We start from the raw sequence: 20,599 nt of genomic DNA, 5'->3' as shown, positions 1-20,599 counted from the left end.
AAAACACAATCACAACACCTTAACATAACCAACAAAATCAATAATAGTGGGCTTCCCTGGTGGCACAGTGGTTGGGAGTCCGCCTGCCGATGCGGGGGACGCGGGTTCATACCCCGGTCCTGGAGAATCTCACATGCCGCGGAGCGGCCGGGCCGGTGAGCCATGGCCGCTGAGCCTGCACGTCCGGAGCCAGCCTGTGCTCCGCAATGGGAGAGGCCACAGCGGTAAGAGGCCCACGTACCGCAAAAAAAAAAAATCAATAATAGTTATGTAATATCATCTAAAACTCAGTCCATGTTCAATTTTCCTTGGTAATCTCAAAATGCCTTTCATAAAGTTTTGTTCAGATCCCAAATAATACCTATATGTTGCATTTGGTTAGTACATCTCCTAAGTGTCTTTTAATCTAGAACAGTCATGGGAAATTTTTGTCTTCATTTATCCTTTTAATTGTTTTTTTAAAGTATTCATGTATTTATTGAATAGATAATGCTTGCAGAGTGGTAAAAAGTTTTTTTCCAAACTGTACTAAAAGGTACATAATGAAATATCCCTCAGTCTCCTCCCCCAGAAGCAGTGTTACCAGTTTCATGTGTAATCCTCTAGAAATAGTCTCTACCTAGACAAGCATGCCTGTCCCCAGGCTGTAGCCTGGTAGATAAGAGTGAGGACATGAGTTCAAGTCTGTACTCTGCCACTTACTAAGTAAAAATCTTGGGCACACCGCCTCTGAGCCCCAGTTTTTTCCTCTGGTAAATAGAACTAATAATAGTACCTATCTCATGGCATTGCTGAGAGAATTAAATCAGATAAGTTAAGTACCTAAATAATTACTTGTTATTATATACATTCTCCTTTGGCTTTTACCCAAATGATAGAATGAGGCACTTTTCTTTGTTTGATGTGTTTTTGTCATCTAACATCGCATTTTGATGATAATTCCATACCTGTTCTTAAAGATTTGCTTCATTGTTTGAAATCATTGACTTAATTCTACTGTATGGATGCCATACTGATAGACACGTAAGTTATTTCCAACCTTTTGTCTTTACCAAAAACATGCTGCCATGAATACCCTTGTGATATTTTATTGGATTCATATGCAAAATATCCGTAGGATAAACTCCTGGAAGTAAAATTGCTGAGCTAAAGGATATGGGCATTTTACTTCTTTATAGGTAGTGCCCAACTGCCCCAGAGGAAGCTGTACCAATTTACACTCCCAAGAAAAGTGCCCAAGGATCTCCATTTCCCTACACCTTAGCTCACACAGGATATCACTAAACGTTTTAATCTTTGTAAATACGATTTGTGGAAAATGGTATCTCATAGATTTAGTGTGCATTTCTCTTATGGGAAGGTAAAAGAAATATAGCGCAAGTAAACCTCAGTAGTCAAATGACCTGCCCATGACTTCTGAGCAAGGACCCTGAGTGAGCGCCGGCAGGGCACAAACAAATGACCTTGTCGGTACTCGTGAAGAGGATGTTCCCTATCTGATAGCGCTAAGCATGTTTTATGCATGTCTGTAGGTAGGTAGTTATATGTAGCAGTGGTGAAGGGTTTGTTCTGAACCCTTCAACCGGGTTGCAACTCCTTCACCTGGTTGCTTTCTGACACGTGGTCAGGAGCACAGCGTTGTGGCCTTAGGACATGTATTTGCACAGCCGACCGCTTCCTCCTTGAAACATTTTCTTCTCTTGGCTTCCTGCTGTCCAATCCATGGATTTGCTCCTAACTCACAAGCTCTCTTTCTCTCCTGGGCCCTTCTCTCCTCTAGCTACAGCTTCTCCACAGGTGATAGCCATTCCCTTGGCTTTAAATACGAGCTCCAGAACCAGGGTGAGGCCACGGAGGCACCTAGGTCATAAAAGTTAAGGAGACATTTACTCTTGGGCTTGTGCAAGGGCAGGCTTGGCCCCAGAGCGTGACTGTCTCCTTAAGTTTCCCTGTTTGCCCTAGGTACCTTGCTTTCCTCACCCTAGTTTCACCTCCTTAAATACTCCACCCTCTCCCTGGACCTGCAGACAAATCCTATTTGTCGTCTCTACTCGGATATCTGAAACACAGCTCAAACTTAAGATATCTAAAACAGAACTCTTGCATCACTTTCCCCTCCCCCGGCCAAACCTGCTCCTTCTACTTATCTGTCTCAATAGCGTCACCATTTATTCAGTTACTCTAGTAGGAGTTATCCTTGATTTCTTTCAACAAGTTCTGTCTTCCATCTCCACATCTGACAAGCTCTCACCACTTCTACTGCTACACCTTAGACCAGGCCTCCATCTCTTATCACCGTAAATACCTGCCACCTCCCCACACCCACCCCCAGTATCCCCGCTTCCACCCTTGGCCTCTCCCTCCCCCTCCCTTCCCCTCCCCCTCCCCTCCCCTCCCCTCCCCTCCCCCTCCCCTCCCCCTCCCCTCCCCTCCCCCTCCCCTCCCCTCCCCTCCCCTCCCCCTCCCCTCCCCCTCCTCCCCTCCCCCTCCTCCCCTCCCCCTCCCCCTCCCCTCCCTCCCCTCCCCCTCCCCTCCCCTCCCTCCCCTCCCCCTCCCTCTCCCTCCCCTCCCCTCCCCCCTCTCCATCCCCTCCCCCTCCCTTGTGTACTCATTACTCAGCAGGCAGAGCGATCTTTTCACATCCTGAAGTAGATTAGGTCACTCTCCTACTTAAAACCCTCTAGTGGGAAATAAGAGATACGGGAACATATGTGTATGTATAACTGATTCACTTTGTTATAAAGCAGAAACGAACACACCATTGTAAAGCAATTATACTCCAATAAAGATGTTAAAAAAAAACAAACCTCTAGTGGCTTCCAAATGAATTTAGCCTAAAGGCAGACCCCACCCCCACCCCCGCCACCACAGTCAACAGACCAGGATCTAGCAGGTGCCAAGAATCTGATCCCAGCCTACAGAAACCCACTTCTTCCTCCACCTCATTCACCAGGAACCGTGGCCCACACCGGCACACTGCTGCCTCAGCTGTGTTCCTCTTCCTTGAAACGCTCTGCCCCAGACCTTTATACAGGCACTTCCTTCTCAACATTCAGGTGTCAGCTCAGGTGTCACCTTCCTGACCACCCCCATCCACTCATCCAGTCACTCAAAATCCCATCACCCTGTTTTCTTTCTCCACAGCATTATCACAATCTGAAAGTGTCTTGTTATCAGTGGGTAATAGCCGCTCAAAACTCAGGGGCTTGAAACAGAAATTTACCAGTTCAGCTGGGCAGTTCTTGATTGGGACTTTCCCTGTTGCAGTTAAACAGCAGCTGGGGTTGGAGTCATCTGGAGGCTTTTCTGGGCTGGATGTCTAAGGTTCTTCCCTCCCTTGTCTGGTGCCCCGGTGCTCCTCTGGGTGGCCTCCGTTTCCAGCAGAGAACTGGACTTCCTGCATGGCAGCTCAAGTCTCGAAGAGGAAAGAAGTGGAAATGGTTGGTCCTCTTATAAGCCAGGCCTGAAAGTGGCACAATGTATTTCTGCTGCCATATTCAAATGGTCAAAGCAGTCATAAGCCAGCCCAGGTTCAAGGGGATTGAGGAATAAATTCTACCTCTTAAAGCAGAAGTGACACGTATGTAAACGGAGGAAAGGAATTGATGGTGGCCTTCTTTGGCAATCAACTGTCACATTCATTTGTTTACCTGTTATTTGTCTATCAACTCCCATTAGGTTATATAAACTCCATAAGACAACAGGGACCTTGTCTATCTTATTTTATGGCTCTATTTCCAGCGCCTAGAACAGTGTCTGGCACACAGTAGGTGCTCAATAAATAAAGTCTGGGAAACTAAAATGGACTAAACTGAACTTCTCCAGTTTGGTTTTTCCAGATTCACTGATGCTAAGCATGCTGATGACCCACCAGATAAGAGAGATCCTACATTTATAAAGTATTTCATTTCCTCTGCAAACAAGAAAAACTTGCCCTGAACACAAAATCTAGAAATAGATTTGGCATGTTTTCTAAATGGAAAATATTTCTTGTATCACCAGAAATTATTTTCCCACAGCTTGTGCTACATCAAAATATTGAAGTTGACTGAAAATACCCCATTCTTTAATCTGTGTGGACAAGAAACAATTTTTGTTTTTGTAGCAAAGGAAATATAGAAACCTCCTGATGTTTGAACTCCCCCAGTCCTGAAAATGTCATTACAAGATAGACCTTTTTTTTTTTTAAAGACTAATGAGAAATGTCATTAAAAGTTTGGTCATCAAAATGTATAGATTTTGATTATAAAGCCAGCACTTATTTATTTAAGTAATTACATATGAGCGAGGGCAAAAAAAAAAAAAAAAATTCCCTCAAATCTCCCCCTTTGCTAGTTTTTACTGGCGAGTTCTATAAAATAATCCCATGTTTAAACCTTTTTGTAAATCCCTTGTAAATTAGTGAGAATGTATTCATCTGAAGGATCTTAGTGATTTTTGAAGTTAAAAAAAAGAGGGATTTAATTTTTTAAAATTACACTTGCAGATGACCGCTGATGAAATTTCCCCTAATCTTTGTTTTATCTTCAGTTTTCCCAGATTTGCTCAAAGCCATCCCAGTGAGTATCCACGTCAATGTCATTCTTTTCTCCACGATCCTTATCGTTTTGACCCTGGTGGGGACGGCCTTCTTCATGTACAATGCTTTCGGCAAGCCCTTTGAAACCCTGCATGGTCCACTGGGGTTGTATCTCTTGAGCTTCATTTCCGGTGAGTACAGAATTTTACCTCTGAAGACAAATGCGCTTTTCAATGTGCAAAAGACAGAGCTACCCAAATGTAAAGTGACAGTACATATATGTGGATGTCCACGGTGGCACTGTCTATGAGAGCAAAGAGTGGCGATAACTATAATTATCCAACAATAGGGAATTCAATAAATTCACTATGGTGATCTATTTGACTAGATGGCATTGAACTATATTTTTGAAGAAGATGAAATCAAAAGAACAAGTGCTTGTATCAAAAAGTGAAAAAAGCCGTATATAAGATGTTATGAACATGAACCTAATTTGATTTTATATATAAATATGGAGAATATATACATATATTGTATATAGACTCTCCATATATATAGCCTACATATATATACATAAATACATATATATATATATATATATATATATATATATATATACACACACACACACACACACACATAGAGAGAGAGAGAGAAAGAGAGTGTATTCTGTTGGTAGTAGTTATCTCTGAGCAGTAAAATTACGGGTGATTTTCATTTTTTCTCATACTTTTTACTATTTCCAAACATTCAGTAATGTGCATTTATTTATTCCTAATCAGAAGAATAAATAAAAGCCATGAAAAAAGAGTAAAGAGCCAGTGTTCCACCCACACATGAGTTGCCATATTCAGGCCTATAGGGTCTTTGTGTAGCCTAAGTAGGTGTATCTGGGCAAGGAGAAAACCCTAAACCCCAAAATTAGTTCATTAATAAACACGTCCTACCCAGTAACTAGGGCTGATGGGAAACAATATAAAACCCGGTCAGTGCCACAGGGTGCTTAGGATATATTTACAAGAAAGAGAAAGAGATGAGAAAATCGAAAGCGTCTACATAACTCATATGCACCATCCTTCAGTGGGAGGTCTCTGATTTCACCCCACTCCAAACTTGCAAAAAAGACTCGATGCCTTGTCATATCCCCGGGAAGCAAGTAATTGTATTAGTGATTTCATGGAGAGATGAGAGAGAATATAACTCACACCAGCAAACAGTGTATTGAAGATCCATATCAGACTCTCTGCTTCTCTGCAGCTGCCCTTTGGCTGCCAGCCCCCAGCCCCCAGGCCACCAGGCCCCTTCCCTCTCTTGACACTGCTCCCTTCTCCCGGCACAATTCAACTCCAGCCACAAACTCGCATAGCTCCCTCTCTATCAAACAAAGCCTTGTAGTTAACGGGTGCTCCCTTGTCTTAGAAAGCAGTATATGAGCCTCTATTCATGATCACTTGAGCACCCTCTGTTACCAACCTGGGTTCAATAGAAACTGGTGAAATGCGGAATTCAGGCAAGGCTTTACTGGGACTTGTGCTGGAGCACAAGGGAGTAACACCAAGTAACAGGTACCCTAGCTTGCTCGCTGAGGTGGGGGAGCCGCTTCCTTAAATGGGGTGAGGCTGGGAGCAGATCGGTGGGTCAGGCTGGAGGGGTGACGGGTGGTCTGCTCACCCCCTTGGTGGTGCTGTGTGCAGGGATCCCGCGCAGTACCCCGCTTTTGCTCCCCGCAACTCAGAAGTGGCAGCTGCGCTTTGACCTTTTTGTATCTTACTGTTCATAATTTGCCCCACGTGCACATGCGTGCAGTGATTTTTAGTCCCTTGTAGTTTCTTTGTATTCTTTCGTTCGAGGAGACAAAGGGGCCCAGGTCTCAGCCTGTCTCAACCTCTTGGGGTCTTCCGCCATCTACATCTTGCTATTCAAATTATTTACCCAACCAAAATAGTTCTCTCTCTAGCGGAGGTTCTGCTAATATTTTCTCCATATTTTTCACAAGCAAATAATACAGTTTCAATTGTGCAGAAATGATTACCCTATGACGACAGTGTCTAAGTCCTTCTCATCTTTGGATCGCTAGGGAAAGCATCCAGCATGGGCCTCTGCACACAGTAAACGATTCAGTACGTATTCACTGACTTGCGAAAGCAAGCCCAGAAGGAGATGTTAAGCCGGTCACTTAAACAGCACAGAATGCGAATGGGACGGAATTAGCAGAGTAGACCTGCAGAGGCGGTGGGACAAGATCCAAAGAGATGGAACAGAATAATGTAAAGGAAGGCCAAGAGCTTTGCAATCAGGGCAGAGGAGCTAGAACGCGAGTACAGGGTGCACACAGACAGACAGAGGTAGTGGTTCAATCTCAAGGGAAGCTCAGGTTAGAAGTGGGTATTGGGATTACTTCACCCCACCCACGACAGCAAACCAAACTGGAGGATCTGGGTGGTGTGCCGTTTTAGTGAAGGCCCTTGAAGCAACCAGGGACCAACTAGACAATAGGATACACACTATTTTTTTTTTTTTTTTAAATTTTATTTATTTATTTATTTTTGGCTGTGTTGGGTCTTCGTTTCTATGCGAGGGCTTTCGCTAGTTGCGGCGAGCAGGGCCCACTCTTCATCGCGGTGCGCGGGCCTCTCACTGTCGCGGCCTCTCATTGTGGAGCGCAGGCTCCAGACGCGCAGGCTCAGTAGTTGTGGCTCACGGGCCCAGTTGCCCCGCGGCATGTGGGATCTTTCCGGACCAGGGCTCGAACCCGTGTCCCCTGCATTGGCAGGCGGATTCTTAACCACTGCGCCACCAGGGAAGCCCCAGGATACACACTATTTTAACAGAGAGAATATAATGTTCAGCCGTGGCTCTTCAAGTGGAGTCCCCAGACCAGAGCATCTGCATCACCTGGGATCTTGATAGAAAAGCAAATTCTCCAGCTTCACCCCAGACCGCCTGAATCAGAAACTCTCGAGTAGGGCCCAGCCATCTGTACTTTACCAAGCCCTGCAGGTAATTCTGATGCAAGTTCAGGTTTGAGAACCAGGGCTACAGGGAGTTGATTAAATAGACGTTGGAGGACTGAAAAACAAGGAGACGCTGAGGTAACTCAGAGATGGCAATGTCGCAAAGCAGTGGCCAGCCCTAGGGCTGGGGAACCCAGGGAAGTGTTTAGTGTTACCAGAACCTAGAGGCTTAAGGAGAGGCCTCGGGGCACTGGGTCTCAGACCTCTGAGGAGGTGGCACTGTCATGTGACACCAGCAGGCGGCTCTGGCAATGTGGAAAGGGCTTGGGAACTCCTCAGCTGAGGCCCAGAGAAGTGCTACCCCGTGGCAAGGCCAGCCAGACCTTCCTCCCCTGCCCTGGTATCCTCCCTGTTGGTAGGACTGGGGCAGGTGACAAGGCAGAACCAGAGTGGGGGGAGTCTGCACCCAGCATCACAAAGCACAGGAAAGAAGAGAGCTGGTTTGATGCCAAGACACAACAGCTTATTAAGTGGCACAGCCATCTCACACTCTGGCTTCTGAATGAAACTGAGAACAGCCCATTTGGAAGACAAATTATCTGACCGTTCTAAGGGACGACCAAACTAACAGTATTTGAAAAGCAGGATGACTCAGAGAATGCAGACTTTAATCCAAGTCCCAGATCTTATCTCGGCTTTTGGCCAAGTCTAGTGCAGAGAAAACCTGAGCACAGAAATATATGCGGGAACACAGGCCCTGGGCTCACACTGTACTGTATTTATCCTTGAACTTGTTGCAAAAGCAGGTGCTCAATAAAGGTTTGTGGACGAGGGAAGGAAGAGAGAGGGAGAAAGGAAAGAAGGAGCCCGCTCCAGATCTGCGTCTTACAGAGGATAAAGGCCTAGTGTTTCCAGATTATCTGTTTTTTTTTTTTTTTTTTTTTTTTGTGGTACGCGGGCCTCTCACTGTTGTGGCCTCTCCCGTGTGGAGCACAGGCTCCGGACGCGCAGGCTCAGCGGCCATGGCTCACGCGCCCAGCCGCTCCGCGGCATGTGGGATCTTCCCGGACCGGGGCACGAACCCGTGTGCCCTGCATCGGCAGGCGGACTCTCAACCACTGCGCCACCAGGGAAGCCCTAACATTCTTATTTTTAAAATAAGAATTCTTATTTTTAAAAACCAGAATTTTCAACAATTTAAAAAAAATTATTATTTTTAAAAACTAGAATTTTCAACAATTTTTTAAAATCTGTGCCTGACAACGAAACGTGTTTGAAGGTCAGATGGACTGACAGTTTGTGACCTCTAGAGGTAACAGGTCACTCTTGAATCACAGACTAACTACTTCATTCCCTTTGATCTACGTGTAGTACCCATAAGCCCCTGGAGGCTTGGGAAAGTTTATCGAAGGTTGTAATATTCACAGAGACCCCAGCTTTAGACTCCACTCGTGGAAAGGTGGGGATTTCACGGCCCTTATCACAAACACTCGGAATGTGAGGCAATGAATCAGAGGCCAGAGCCTGTATGGGGGGGGGGGGTCCCTTAATGCCCGTGGGAGTCACACTTCACTAGAGACCTCCTTCCCCTGGGGCAGCTCTCTTCTGCTGAGTTTCCTTCCCTGTTTCTCTACCCCGGCGGCCTCCCTCATAGCCAGCAGAGAAAAACTCCTTCCTCCCTTTTCTTCTTCTCCTCCTACTCAGCCCTGGGTTCCCCAAGATGCCACCTTTCCTTGTGCTGACGTCACACCAGGGCTCTTTCTTCAGCTGTCTACCTCCCTGCTGGATGAGACCCCCAGGCTTGGCATCCTCCTTGGGGGGGAAGAGAGGGGAAAGGAGCTCTTCCGGCTTGTCTGTCTGGGACCTTGCATGCTGCCTAGAATAACAATGCTGTGGGCATCTCCTTGAGTTCCCTGATGCACTGCAAGCCAGACCTCAGGGGGAGAAAAGGAAAAAGGGCGCCAACTTCTGGATGAGGTCAGCAACGGTTTGTCACCATTGCAGCCCAATATCCTGTTGCCCTCCTGGACCAGAAAAGTGCCTCTTCCACTTCTCACGGCCTTCAGTCTGGTTCACATTCCTCAGCCTTCTTCATGTAACTTTTCTTCCCACTATCATTGTTCCATGAAACCCACCCAAGTCAATTTGCTCTTTCTCATCTTGTCAATCATAACCCAGGCCTGAGAAGTCTTTCCCTGAGTTAGGATTTTAGTAATATCTTAATGATCTCCCATGGTTCATTTTGGACAGTGATTCTCTTCCCGGACCATGCATTAGAATCACCAGAAGTAAGTTCCAAAAATACTGATGCTGGTCCCACATCACAAATTGGAGTCTCTGGGGGTGGAGACTGGGCACTGGTCTTTTTTCTTTTTTTTTAAGGTTTCGTAGGTAATAATTCTAATGTGTGACCAGTGTCAAGAACCACTGATACAGGTGCACTCATTTCATTTATTCAACAAACGCTGACTGAGTGCCACCACATAGCAGCCATTATGAGAGGTACTGGTGTTACCACAACCCATCAGGCACACAGTCCTGCCTTCGTGGAGGCTAAAATCTAGTGGGAGAGTCAACAGAAGTTTACATAGGGAATTAAAGATCACAATAATGGTGATGAACAGGCTGTTATGATAGAGAATGAAGGGAAGGGAAGATCGGGTCTTGATATGGTGGTCGGCAAAGGCTACTCCAGGTAGCTGAGTTCTAAAGATACAAAAGAGCTAAGGATCCTCAGAGAACTTCCCAAGGAGAGGAAAAAACACACATGAGGATGCTAGGGAAAGAGGCCAGCTTGTTGTAGACACTGAAAGAAGGCCCTTGTGGCTAGAGAACAGGCAGTGAGGGGAAAATGGCCAAAAAAAAAAAAAAAAATTAGATCAGTTGACGTCAGTTAACGTCAGACCTCAAAAGCCACGGCAGGTCTTTCAGAATGGATTCTAATTGCAATGAGACACTTCTGAAAGTCCTTAAGAAGCTGTCTGATAGCTGATTTACCTTTTAATTTTTTATAAATTTATTTATTTTGGGCTGCATTGGGTCTTTGTTACTGCGCGTGGGCTTTCTCTAGTTGCGGCGAACGGGGTCTGCTCTTCGTTGTGGTGCACGGGCTTCTCATTGCTGTGGCTTCTCTTGTTGTGGAGCACGGGCTCTAGGCACGTGGGTTTCAGTAGTTGTGGCACATGGGCTCAGTAGTTGTGGCTCTCAGGCTCTAGAGCGCAAGCTCAGTAGTTATGGCACATGGGCTTCGTTGCTCCCTGGCATGTGGGATCTTCCCAGACCAGGGCTTGAACCCGTGTCCCCTGCATTGGCAGGCGGATTCTTAACCACTGCACCACCAGGGAAGTCCAATTGATTTCCCTTTTAAGAAATGTCTGGTGAAAGACTAGGCTATTGCATTGGAGATGGAGAGAGATGAATGTATTCTAAAAGCATTTTGAAAGTAGATCCAAAATGTTTTGTAGGTAGCTTAAGCAATTAGTAGACAGTGGTGGCATTAACCCAGCTGAATAAGACAGGGGAGGAACAAGCTTAGAGTTTAGGGCAAAAAAGAAGTGGGGAGAGGAGCTTAGCATTAGAAATCAAGTGTTCCATTTAGGGCATGTCAAGTTTGAGATCCTATGAGATGTTCAAGAGGACATTTCAAGTAGACAGTCAGATATATGAGTCTGGAGCTCAGAGAAGAGGTCTAGACAAAAAACATAAATTTAAGAGTTGTCAGGATATGGATATCACTCAAAGCAATGAACATGGGTGAGATCATCTAGGAAGAGAATGTAGATAGAGAAAAATTGGCCTAGGACCAATCCCTGAATAAGATCATCAGTTAATTTTGGGGTTGAGAAGAAAGAGGAGAAGGAGGCAGCAAAGGACACTGACTAGGCGTGTCTGGAGAGGAAGAAGGGAAATCAGGAGACGTGGTGTCCCAGAGGCTACAAGAGGGGGATGTTTCAAGAGTGCAGGCCAACAATAGAAAAAAAATTGGTGGTTACCAAAGGGGGAAGGGGGTGGGGAAGGGATAAATTAGGAGTCTGGGATCAGCAGATACTGACAACTAGATATGAGACAGATAAACAGGGCTTCCCTGGTGGCGCAGTGGTTGAGAGTCCACCTGCCGATGCAGGGGATGCGGGTTTCCGCGGCTGGGCCCGTGAGCCATGGCCGCTGAGCCTGCGCGTCCGCAGCCTGTGCTCCACAACGGCAGAGGCCGCAAGATTGAGAGGTCACACTGGAGCACTGATACATGCCTTTTACACATTCCATTTGAGAAGGTTCCCAATTGATGATAGAGAGTCTAACCCACATATGCATCTAAGAGAGCAGGTTATGCAGAAGACTTGCCATGGATCCTTAGTGGGACATCCTGGGCAGTTCAGGGAATATTCCCTGAGGATGCTATGAGATGTATTGGTTCAGGCCTTTTAGAGGTGATGAAAACCACCGAAATGTGGACTTATTGCAAAGCGTATTTATTATGCCTTGTCTTACATGTAGCATCGTGTTTGAGTTACACCAAGCAAGGCAAACAAAGAAAACAACTGCCTTTCTTTAAAAAGGGGATACTCCTAAGATGGACATAATTAATTACGAAAATTACAGCCGTGGCATGGAACATAAATAAGCTCAGCCATACGTAAAACAAGAAGACAGGAAAATAAAGAGCAGCACAGGACTAGAAGGAGGCTTCGCGTCATGTACCAGTTTCAGTATTAATCATACCCTGGCCTCTGTAATAAGTCTAGGGCATATTATTCTGCAACTGTTAGAGAAAAACCATCTGCAACTTAGTTCCACTTCAGTCCTTATGGAGGAGCTGTTGTTCAGAGTCCGAGAAAGATCCAGGGACACCTGGGCGTTAAAGCCACAGAGCCTGAGGAAGGATAGGATTGGTGGTAGGAAAAGTCAGCAACAAAAAGACTAGTTTCTCAGCATAAACTTTGGAAGGAGGCCACAGAAGGAAGAGAAGTAATATTAGCCAGCCCGTGATGGTCAACGGACAAGGAATTTTGTTTTGAGATACAGGGCAGCATCTGAAGGGGCAGAACCGTAGTGACGGGATTGCGTTCAGGTCATTCACGGCAAGGACACGACGGAAGGACTGTTTAACTCACTTTGCACGGGGCCCGGCCGTGCGTGATCTGGTGCAAGGAGATGCTCAATCTTGTCCTGTCACAACTGCAAAGAGACTCCTGTCCTGTTCAGAACGTGCACAAGTGTCTCCCCTCTGTTTCATTTAGAGTCACAACCCAAGTCCTTGCTACGACCACCAAAGCAGCACTCGCTGTGCCCACCCTAGAAACCCGCACACATACCTCACCTCTTACTCCCCTCTGCCTCGTTCTCTTCTTCTCTCTGCTCAAATCCCCTGGTTCCCTTTGCACTCTCTGTTCCCTCAGCTTGAAATGCTCTTCCCCTCCAATACCTACCTTCTCACCCCCGACTTCTTCAAGAGGCACTAAAGTGTCATCTTCCTCAGGCCATCCCTCTTCCCTGCTTTATTTTATTCTCCTTAGTACACATCACACTCTGATAAACTACAGAATGGAATTACTTATGTTGTTATAGCCTCTCTCTCCACGCTCTCTACCACTGAGAGCTCCATGAAGATAGGGATTTTTGTCTGCTTCATTCAGTGCTGTATCCCCAGTGCCCAGAATAGTTCAGTCAGCACCCAATAAGTGTTTGTTGGTAAATGAATAAAACAGAAGCAGCTCTACATATTTTCTAGTAACACATGACAGTCTCCTTTTCTGAAAATCAGTTCAAATGAGAAAAAGATCTTTGCATGAATCACTCTTCTCACTAACATGACATCTGTAAAACTTAAGTTAGATATGGGCTCTTCAACTCTCCATTACAGAAGACATTATATCACAGAGGAAGGGGAAAAGCTGAACCCAGCTGGTGTTATAACTTCCTCCTCACCTGCTCCTTGGAAATACATGACCAAATTCCTCTCCATTATGACCTCAAAATCTACTCTTAGATATTAGCTTGCTTTACTAGTCTAGATGGTAGCCATTGGTCTCTAAAGCAGTTTGGAACTGGAGCAGCTTCCATTTGGGGAAGAAATCATTGCTGGAGATCTCACCAATAATAACTGACTTTCTAGTGAGATTACATAATTTCACAGAAAATTAGCACTTACACCTGAAGTGGCTTTTTCAACCCCATGTATCATCTCTCAAGACTCCTTAAAGAAGGAAAATCTTCAACTTATCATTCTGTAGAGGAAATGGAATGCCTCTAACAGTTGTCATTGTAGGGGAGTAAAAGTTTTCACTCTTCCCTTCCAGGTTCTTTGGCTGCCTCATAATTAAATTGACATAAGACAGGTTAACAGGATAAGAACAAATTTCGTTTCATACGTACAGGAGCTCATAAAATATGAGACTCAAAGAACTGACCCAAGCAGCCCGCGTTTATACCTTTCAGACAAAGAAACAATAAATTTGTAAAAAACTGACCAAAGTAGTTTGGGCTTGGGGTAGTAAATTAGTGACGAAGTAGCAAGGTTTGTTTATACAGCCATCTCGGCCCTGAATTCCCTATCTCTGGTGTTAAGGATGCCTTCTACCCTCCAGGTGCAGGGAGGGTACGCTTCATATGGGAAATTTATTTCCTGATTTCAGGGAGACAGAGGAAGGTCAGAGTATCCTTCTTGCACTAGTTGTTTCTTAAGTAACTTTAATTCAAAATAATCAATCTGTTGAAGTGGTAATATTTAGGAGGGGCAAATCTTGCTTCCACTCATCATCTCTAAGAGAGTTTAAAGATGACATGTTAGCTTTCTGGAAATCTTGACCATTACTTTAAATGGAATAGAAATTCTAATTTACTATTTCCCAGATGTAATCTTAGTGATAATAGGAGAAAGTTTCAAAGGTGTTTTTCACCTTTGAGAACACATGTCTACTGAAACCCATGGTACCCTAGACTCCCATGGACCCTGGCAGGATCTTCCCACCCATAAAGTACAGTCACTCTCGGGGGTCACCGAGGGATAAAGAAGCAGCTTTCTTGTTGGCTGTGAGCTTCATTCCCTATATTGTAAGGGACTGGAGGGGAGAGGTGACCGATTCTGTAGTCTCGGCTGCCAGAGGAGAGCCCTGAGTGTGTAGTGTCTAGTACATAACACATGTTTGTTAATTGACTGATAATTCATGGTGTGACAGCCCTATAACTCAGCTCTCCTATTCGGTCGGAAATTAACTCAGTAATCAAAGTCATTAAAAGGAGAAGGGAAAAAAACAAAACAAAACACTACGGTACCAGCCAGATGGTGGGGAAATCAAACACGTGAAAGGAAAATGGCTCGTCTTTGAGTAAGACACCCGGCTGCAAAACCTCGTATGCCTGGTTATATTCCAAATTCTAGCTTGAGCAAGGCTTGTCAGGTTTCCCTAAATCTGGTGTAAACTTTAACCTTTCTTATGAGCTGCAGCAGTGCTGGTCAGATAGACAGACAAGGGGGAAATCTGTCCAAATGGCCCCAGCTGAGTTTGGGCTCTTGGGGGACATGGGTAACTGGGAGGAAGCATGCAGGCTTGATCCTAACCCTTGGGCAAGAGCACGAATGAAAGCCCACATACCACGTGTCTCATCATTTAAAAGGTATAAGCTAATAGACTATTCAGTGAAACACGTTTATCCTTCACCCTTGACACACGTCTCTCTAGGACCTGGACCTGGAGGCCAGATTCAGATTTAGACTTCTCGAGCCCTGGGAATTCTGCACCTGATGTGGTGATGAGAGGAGGGCCGAGCCCTGTCTATTCGTCTCTCTTCCCGTGGCTGGTTCCATCCACGCCGTAAAGGGCCTCGAGCATAAGTGTGTGAACACTCCACCGTATATCCGGGCTCTGACCATGCCCCCCAAACAGCTGTTCCTTGGCAACCCTCAGGCCTGTACAGCAGAAGCCACAAAATCCACCCCTGTATAAATGGACCCAGGGAAGATGCTCGTGCCAGCCCAGGAAGCGTGCTCAGGGCTGTTTGTGGAGGAAATTCCTGGGTCCCAGGGGTACCATCTGGCATGTGGCCAGGGACTCCAGATGGCCCCATCCCACTGACATCAAGCATTCCTCCAATGGGGAGGGGTGTCAACAGGAGAGAGAGCAGGACCCTCTAAATGTGGGACCCATAGCAGGAGCCCCCTTGCTGGAAGCGAAGGGCCAGACTGGAAAACGTGCTGAGCCCTGTTCCTACCACCACTCACATCCCTTACACACCTCTCTTCATGTCCCCAGCGGCCAGGCCACAAACAGAAACTCTTCCTGGGTATTTTTTTTTTTTTTTTTTAGCGGTACGCGGGCCTCTCACTGTTGTGGCCTCTCCCGTTGCGGAGCACAGGCTCCGGACGCGCAGGCTCAGCGGCCATGGCTCACGGGCCCAGCCGCTCCGCGGCATGTGGGATCTTCCCGGACCGGGGCACGAACCCGCGTCCCCTGCATCGGCAGGCGGACTCTCAACCACTGCGCCACCAGGGAAGCCCCTTCTTGGGTATCTTTTGGTCCATAATCCATAAATAGGTATTGGTGGTCCCACATTTCCTTTAGAGCCAGGGACAGAGAGAGGCAAAAATATCCTAAATTCACACTGAGTTGTTTCCCTCCGCGTGTCCTAGCGTCGCTGAGGGGTTGGCAGAGACTCAGGCTGGGTTTCCATGCTCTGACTCTGAAATGACCAAGTTGACCTCACGGAACACCCCAGACTCCAAGAGCAGAATCTCAGACCATCCTCTTAACAACTATATCGTGTTTGGGGAGCTTGCATGCTTGAAGTATTAGCTCCAGTAAAGGGCTATGGGTCTTAGATACCCAAGCAACTTTTACTTTAAGAATTTGAAATGCAGTCTCAGTGTGATGCCTTCTCCTTAACAAAGCAGTACCTTTAAAATATTTAACAACTTGAAAAAGAAAACCGAGCTTGAATTTTCCTTTCAAGCACCAGGGAAATACAGTGTTTCGCTTCTGTCTGAAATTCACCATCTCCTCACACAAAGAGGTTCTTATGGTAAAAGCAATGGCATTTTCTCCACAATTTTCAAATAAAAGATAAAGAGAAAACAGCATCTCAGCCTTTTTGTTGGATCCAACAATAAAGGAATAATACAGTATTGCCAGGGGAGAGCTCTGGTTTTAAGCTCAGAATACAAAAATAGGCTGACAATTTTTACAAAGGAATATTCTCCAAGGCTGGTGGGAAGTGAAGTTTCAAGAAAATTATATCACTTAATTACTTGGGGATGTATGATGGTGGCGGGAGCCGGTCCCAGGTGAAATTCTCACAGAAGAAATAGAATTTCACCTTTCCTCCTCACCCCCAAACCAACCCCACCCCCATCTTACCAACCCACACCCAGCCTTCGGAAAAGGAATGGGAACATCATTTGCATGGTAGCACCTCATGTCTGGAGCGTTCTCCCCACACGGCCCAACCTCACTTTGCTAACTTTTCCTACAACTACTTCCAAAGGACCTTCTAGGATGCTGCCCACCTACTCAGTAAGAGCTACCTGCACCTCCCTTACTATGACACCCACTGCAATTGGTTTACAACTGTTTTATCTGAGTTCCCTGCCCGATTATACTCTCTGTTACAGCAGAAACCATCTGCATTTTCTTTAATGTTGAAATCTCCACCACTATTCCCATGCTTGGCCCATAATAAGTCTCATGGAATACATGAATGAGTGAATTAATGAATGGGAACTTAAGCCACTATGTTGCTGCTCCCAGGGCATTTGAATTGACTGTAATTGAAGGCAAAAGCACTTACCCCTCCTCAAGGAGTCATAAACCTAATGGGAGAGCATGTGGAGGAACGAGGCGCTATAGTATCAGTACGTTCTCTGGCGTGGCCTATATGATGGACTCAGGGGTTTTTTGGCGTGTGGTGGAACGAAGACTTGCAAGATGAAAAAATACATAAAAACCAGAGGGACAGCTACCAGTTAGTGATCTAATACCAAGTGTTAATCTTGAGTCATCTTTATTGTCCACATTTTATAGACAAAGAAATGCAGGCTTGGAGGTTAAAATTGACTACTTTCACATAGCTACTTGCAGAATCAGGGTTTGAACCCAAATTGGTTTGACCAAAGTCTGAAAACCGTCTCAGCAAGTTTCCTGTTAACTAGCACCCCACTGTGATGCCCTAGGATGCAGATGTAGCTGTGGGAGCCCTGGGAGCCCCAGCTCTCCTCGATGCCCCTGACTCTTCTGCCCCTGTGCCATCCACCCATCTGAGGGGCTCTCATTCTCCATCCTCACGGGAGAGGGACTATTAGAGTTTCCAGGCACCACTCAATATGACGTGCTCCTGTCCTGCAGAGATCTCATCCAGGCCACAGCCACACCACTTAAGATTAGATTAGGTTACCAATGAGTGATAAATAAGGGGAAAATAATAATAATAATAATAATAATAGGGCTTCCCTGGTGGTGCAGTGGTTAAGAATCTGCCTGCCAATATAAGGGACACGGGTTCGAGCCCTGGCCTGGGAAGATCCCACATGCTGCGGAGCAACTCAGCCCGTGCGCCACATCTACTGAGCCTGAGGTCTAGAGCCCACAAGCCACAACTACTGAGCCCACGTGCCACAACTACTGAAGCCCGCACACCTGGACCCTGTGCTCCGCAACAAGAGAAGCCACCGCAATGAGAAGCCCGCGCACCACAACGAAGAGTAGCCCCCGCTCGCCCAACTAGAGAAAGCCCACGCGCAGCAACGAAGACCCAACACAGCAGAAAATAAATTAATTAATTAAATAATAATGGGTTAAAAAAATACATGTTTATTATTCTCTCACACAAAAATCTAGAGGTTAAAGTCCACTGAAGACACTGGTGGCTCCCAGTGTCTGATATCCAAAATTCCTCCCTTCCTGTTCTTCCATAATATATGGCTTCCATTTCTAAGGCCACCTTGTCCAAAACGTCTGCCGGTGCTCCAGCCATTGCATCCATATTTCAGCTACAGGAAGGAGGACAGGGGAAAGAGAGTGCAGGCCCCTAACACTGCACACTTCAAGGAAACTTTCCGGCCCCTACATCCCAGCCCCCCTCAACCAATGTAGCCCTCATTCAAGTCAGCCACGTGCCCAGGTAAAAATCCTGAGTTCTATTACAAACGAGGAGAACAGATACTCTCCGCCTTGACACCTTATCCATGGCTGCCTTTGCTCAGGGACACATCTGGGCAGCTGTGGCCAGGTGGGAGCCCAAGGAGGGGGAGAAGCCATGAAAGCCTTCCGAAGGAAACCCTCAGCCCTTTCACAAGGGGGCTGGATGACTGCCATTTTTTCTGCATGACCTGTGAAGTACAGAGAAATTGTTCTTTTGAAGCCACACCATAGCGGTGGCTGCTGCTTTATAGCCTGACTCCACCACTGTGCTTTTGAGGTGCCCAGCAATTCAGCCTTCTCCTCACGCAAAGTGGAACGTCTCCCAGTCTTTGTAAGATCGGCTTGATTCTACCCACACCACCCCCGAAAGTCTTCTCACGCAGAACCGTAACCCAGGCACTACCAGCCATCGGTTGGAGAACCAGGCTCGCGATTACAAATTTGAAATATAGTTTTGCAGGAGAATGCAAATGAGGATGACGGGAAAAGGCTTTCCTTAGTTTGCACACAAACCCTCTTCCCTGTCCCTTACAATCAGGAAATATTTGTCCCGACATGCTGTTTGTTCTTTCTCTTGCAGGCTCCTGCGGCTGTCTTGTCATGATACTGTTTGCCTCTGAAGTGAAAATCCACCGCCTCTCAGAAAAAATTGCAAATTATAAAGAAGGGACTTATGCCTACAAAACGCAAAGTGAAAAATACACCACGTCGTTCTGGGTGGTTTTCATTTGCTTTTTTGTTCACTTTTTGAATGGGCTTCTAATACGATTTGCTGGATTTCAGTTCCCTTTTGCAAAATCTAAAGACACAGAGACAACTAACGTAGCTGCAGATCTAATGTACTGAAGGGCAAACATGGTTAATTTTGTCCAACCTTTTAGATGCACAAATTAAAGTACCAAACCCTCTGTGATAATGTTTACAAACTACGTACTAAGGATACAGGCCAGGAAGTAAGGGGAGCAGAAAGAAGGCTTTGGAAGGTTGTCTAACCTGGTGGGAAATTGCTTCGCCTGGGTAGTCAAGACAGTTGACTAGAATGGACAAATTGGTACTCCGTATCCACACCAGAGTGCAAAATGCCTGCTCCCTCAGGTAGGAATTGGAAGGCATGGGGAATATATTTTAATACAAACAAATACTATTTCTGATATATCTACACATTTGTTGCCACAGGTACCAGAAAACAGAGCTGGAATCATTTTCCTAAAACGATAGTGCATTAAATGAGCCTTGATAAAGTGTATCAATGCACTTTTTTAAAGTCATTTAAAGCACACTCTTACTATCCATGCCTATTGGTCAAAATGTATAAACTTCTAAGAGGAAAATAGAAGAAACACAGTACTTTCAACAGACGTAATTGCTGGGACCACTGAGGAATCGTGAGAAATGATTCTTCCTAATAAACTTGATGCAAAATGACTCATTGGGGCTGTTGCTTCTAAGTTTTTAGTGTTTTCAAGCACTAATTCCCAATTATGAAATTATATTACATTCTGGGATTACAGCGATATCACTGTCATCTTGGGTTTTGGTCTGTCACAAAAGCATGACTCAAGTCAATTTTTTTTTCCTGAATTACCCATGAAATTGATCTGCCTCTAACCAAAGGCCGCAAGTGAGCCTAGAACTGACCGTTCCTCTATCCTCCACCTGCTGCCCTCGAGAAAGCGCTCAGGAAGAGGCAGAGAATGACAGAGAACACACCGCCAGGCCCCTCACCACAGCTGCTCGGTACTCAGCCGCCACACAAGAGGTTTTGAAAGTGCTGGTTTTAAAAAATACTTTTTTCTCTTTGGGAACGAGCTACAAGAAAAAACAACTGTCTGTTTACCTGAGAATTAACTTGCTCTGATGGTGACCTGCAACCCACAGGCTGACATCAGAACACTCCCTTCGTTTCCAGACGTTAGTCTCTCTACCTTCATTCAGGAAATATATCTGGAGAATTTCTAGAAGACTACAAGTCAGTCTAGTGATGAAGGGGATGCTTA

General features: G+C 45.7%; 1 protein-coding gene across 2 annotated transcripts in view; it reads left to right on the top strand.

Moving 5' to 3' along the window:
- Window positions 1-19,448, top strand: part of CLRN1 (clarin 1) — a 37,956-nt gene extending 18,508 nt beyond the window's left edge. The window contains exons 2-4 of one of the 2 annotated variants that reach the window (XM_065876846.1): window positions 4,531-4,710; window positions 5,777-5,810; window positions 19,178-19,448. In XM_065876846.1, coding sequence (XP_065732918.1) covers window positions 4,531-4,710; window positions 5,777-5,810; window positions 19,178-19,448 — 485 coding nt within the window. The remainder of the gene's footprint in view (window positions 1-4,530; window positions 4,711-5,776; window positions 5,811-19,177) is intronic. The other variant, XM_065876847.1, reaches the window with a different exon arrangement.
- The last annotated feature ends 1,151 nt before the right edge of the window (window positions 19,449-20,599 follow it).

This window comes from Phocoena phocoena, chromosome 4 (genome assembly GCF_963924675.1).
Source record: "Phocoena phocoena chromosome 4, mPhoPho1.1, whole genome shotgun sequence".
In the NCBI taxonomy this organism is placed as follows: Eukaryota; Metazoa; Chordata; class Mammalia; order Artiodactyla; family Phocoenidae; genus Phocoena; species Phocoena phocoena.
Note: the sequence above shows the minus strand (reverse complement) of the source record. Positions and strands in the feature narration are given on the sequence as shown.